Source organism: Papaver somniferum, chromosome 8, assembly GCF_003573695.1.
Source record: "Papaver somniferum cultivar HN1 chromosome 8, ASM357369v1, whole genome shotgun sequence".
Taxonomy (NCBI): domain Eukaryota; kingdom Viridiplantae; phylum Streptophyta; class Magnoliopsida; order Ranunculales; family Papaveraceae; genus Papaver; species Papaver somniferum.
In genome coordinates, this window is record NC_039365.1 from 117,312,814 (window position 1) to 117,316,760 (window position 3,947).

At 34.8% G+C, this 3,947-nt stretch overlaps 1 protein-coding gene across 1 annotated transcript; it reads right to left on the reverse strand.

Moving 5' to 3' along the window:
• Positions 1-2,344: 2,344 nt before the first annotated feature.
• On the reverse strand, positions 2,345-3,259 carry LOC113305963. Its single transcript, XM_026554952.1, has one exon. The coding sequence runs from the start codon at positions 3,257-3,259 to the stop codon at positions 2,345-2,347; it is 915 nt and encodes a 304-aa protein (XP_026410737.1).
• Positions 3,260-3,947: the final 688 nt, after the last annotated feature.

A 3,947-nucleotide genomic window follows, 5' to 3' on the forward strand; every position in this document is an offset into this window, starting at 1 on the left:
TATTTCCTCTAGAAGCACCATCACAGCAAATTAGTGTTTGATTTTTTGCAGGTAAGAAAAATCTGACTTCTACAATCTTCTGTAGTCTTATTAGTTGATTATTCAGATCAAATTTTTTAAAAACCATGTAGTCATAACTACAATCCCACATAAGGCTCTTTATTCTCACTGCACAGTCTTTTGTATAATGCATTACTCTTCTCTTGAAATTTTCAAGGTTCACTTTTTCCTCATCAAAGCAAATTATATTCCTTAAGAACCATAGTTCCATCATAGTTATGGAAGCAACAAGTATCCAAATATCTCTTACATCTCCACTTTTATGCTTAACAAAATGCATAACATCTTTATATGATTCTGGATTACAGAATAAGAAAATACCTCCAAGCCATTTCCATATTAACTGACTGAAATTGCAAAACCACAAAATATGCTCCAGGTTATCAGTATCAGCACCACATATATAACATTTTGAAGCTAAACTGAATCCCTTTTTCTTCCTGCTTTCATCAGTTGCACAAATCCCTCTCATTATCTTCCATACATTGCTTGTTGTTGTGGGATGAAGAATTGGATTCCAAACAATATTTTTCCCATGTTACTTTTTTATAATGTTCTCTTGTTGATTCCACAGCTGATGACACAGTGAACTCACCTATCATTGTCCCAGTCCATATTTTTGTATCATTCTTCTTAGACAAAATTGGTAATTCCTCCTTATGAAAATATTGTAACATTCTTGGGGGGATTAACCATTCACCATTAACAATCAATTCAATAAATTTCATGTTTTTGTTCTGTAACATATATTCATCTACCTCAATCATATCATTTAGAGACTTCTCATTAATCCAAGTATCATTCCAAACTGAAATATGCTCACCTGATCCTGTAATCCATCTTGTATGTAACTTTACTTCATCCATAACCCACTTTAAGCCAGGCCATACTGAAGATTTCTTGTATCCTGTAATCCAATTGAATTTGTAAATTTTTCTCTCATAAATCTAGCCCATTCAGCTTCAGAATTTTGAATTTTCCAAACTAATTTCATTAGCAGAGCTTTGTTTATTACTTCCATTCTCCTGATGCCCAAACCTCCTTTTTCCATTGGAGCACATGTTCCATGCCACTTTAGAGTTATACTTTTTCTCTCATATGGATCCCCTGTCCACAAAAAATTCCTTATAAGTCTTTCACAAATCTTCACCACACTTGCAGGCCCCTTATACACTGACATGTTGTATATGGGAATGTTGCACAATACTGACTTTACCAGTGTTATTCTGTTTTCCATCTAGTCAATCTATTTTGCATCATTTCCACCACACCCCAAACAGTACTTGATTTCACAGCTTCTGGTTTTATAATTACACTCAAATACTTGTCTGGGAATGTAGAAAGATTCATTTGAAGTTCATTTGCAATCTGTTGTTTCATGGATTCAGTTACACCTCCCACAAAAAGCTTTCTCTTCATTTGATTAATCACTTGTCCAGAGGATGATTGATAGTCACTTAACAGCTTCATTACTTTTTGTATATTTCTTTTATGCCCATTGAAAAATAAAAAAACATCATCTCCAAATAGAATATGTGTAGGGTGTACTTCTCTAAAATTTACCATTGGTACTATTTTATTTTCCTCCACCATTTTACACAAACTTCTACTCAAGACATCCTCAGCTAGCACAAATAAAATTGGTGATAATGGATCACCTTGCCTCAATCCTCTGCTCACTTCAAAGAACCCAACTGGACCACCATTTACCAAAACTGAAACTCTAGCTGAAGTAAAAAGTTGATGGAGACACATTATGCACTTTTGAGAGAAACCAAACCTTTTCATGACTTCAAAGAGAAATTCCCAGCTTAGTGAATCATAAGCTTGTGCAATACCCAATTTTAAACCTATATTCCCACCTCTCCTCTTTGTGTCAAGTTCGTTTATCAATTCAGATGCCAAAACAATTTGTTCTTGAATACATCTATTTTTTATAAAAGCACCTTGTTGATATGGCACTAGTTTCTCCATCAATCCATACATTCTAGAGGTCATAATTTTTGTAAAAATCTCAAAACTGAAATTAATCAGTCTTATAGGCTTAAATTGGTTTGGTTTTTTAGCACACTTTACTTTAGGTAATAGGAATAGAAAGTTAGAATTAAGACCTTTTGGGATGAAACCTTTCCTCCAACAATATCTTATTTCATTAATTACTCCATCATCAATAATCTCCCAAGCATATTTGTAGAAGAAACCTGGAAATCCATCAGGACCAGGGGCACTGTCATCATTCAATAAAAAACTGCTTCTTTAATCTCTTGAGCTGAAAGGATTCTTTCTAACATATTGTGTCATCTGAATTCACCACTTCTGGTATAGCATCAAAAATTCCTTCCATAAAGTTGACATATTTGAATTTAAATTTATCTTTAAAATGATTCTCCAAAGAGTTAGCAATCATTGCCTGATCACTAATTATAGTACCAGCATCATCTTCAAGTTCAGTTATAGCATTTACAGTTTGTCTTAGCTTTATTATAGTATGAAAAAACCTGGTATTTGTTGCACCATCCTTTAACCATTGTACCCTTGCTTTTTGCTGTAAAGTTGAATGATGTTGTTGTGTTACTATCTCCGGGTTTCCTCTTGATACCTCCAAATTGTTCAAAAGTGAAATATTACTTGGGTGTTTATCCGAATTTATAGTTGCCTTCAAAACTTCTTTTTCAGCTTCTACCAATTTGATTCTAATATCACCAAAAGTGCTCCAATTCCTTTCTTTTATTCTTATCTTCATGGTCTTCATTTTTTTCATAAACACAAAAACAGGATTTTGCACCTCTTCAGTCCAAACTTCTTTGATCACTCTCTTGAAGTCTTCATGTTCAAGCCAAAACTTTAAGACTCTGAAGGGAGCATTTTTTGGTTTGGGAGTCATTACACAAGAACCCATTAATGGACTGTGATCAAAAATACTTCTTACCCCCACCTTATAACTCCATGTAGGATATTTCTCAAACCATTTTACATTACATAGAGCTCTATCCAAAGTGCATATAATTCTTTTAACACCTGCTCTGTTATTGCACCAAGTATCCTGCAAACCTGAACTTGGAGCTTGGGCTAAACTGCAGAAACTCATCATTTCATGAAAGTCTTGCATTGCTACTCTTAAAAGAGATCCGCCACCCATTTTTTCATCAACACTTAATACAGTATTAAAATCACCAATTAACATCCATGGTAGATCCATATCATTTATATTCATCAATTCAGTCCATAATTCTCTTCTATCCACATAGAGTGAAGCTGCATGAATACTTAATCCACATAGAGTGAAACTAAAACCACTTCCACATTTACAGTAATAACTTGTCTTGTTATTGATACCACTGTAGGTTCAGTAATTGAAGCGCTCCAAAATAACCATATATTCCCTTTATTACCATGAACTGAATTATGTATTAACTTTTTATTCATACCTGATAACTTTAGGCTTTTGAAATCTTTAGAATTCCATTTAGGGCGACCTAATTGGAAGATATAAAAGAGGTTGGCAAGGGAAACACGGGGCGTGGCCAGCGGCCAAAGGCGACGCCTGTTGGAGAGGACCGACCAGTTATGTGGCGTGGCCGCGCCTCTTTTGTTGTCGCTCCCATATGCCACAGTTCTTCTTTATTTCTCGTTTTTTAGTAGGACTTTTCTCATACTAGCTCCACGACGGATTAGTTCCCAGCTTATCTAGGTTTGGGCTCGACCAATAGGGTTCGAGATATTTGCACAAGGCGCAAATGACCTAATGTTTGCACATTAATTAGGCCGAAAACTTGAATCTTGTGAGTTATCACAAAATTAAAAAAAATTAACAAATTCAGTGTGTTGACACAAATTTTTTTTACTCTCAGAGAGTAGTTAGCGCGTCTTCTGATTGAGCATTTTCA

Coding starts and splice junctions, on each gene's coding strand:
- LOC113305963 (XM_026554952.1), bottom strand. CDS start 3,259: ATGGATCTACCATGGATGTTAATTGGTGATTTTAATACTGTATTAAGT.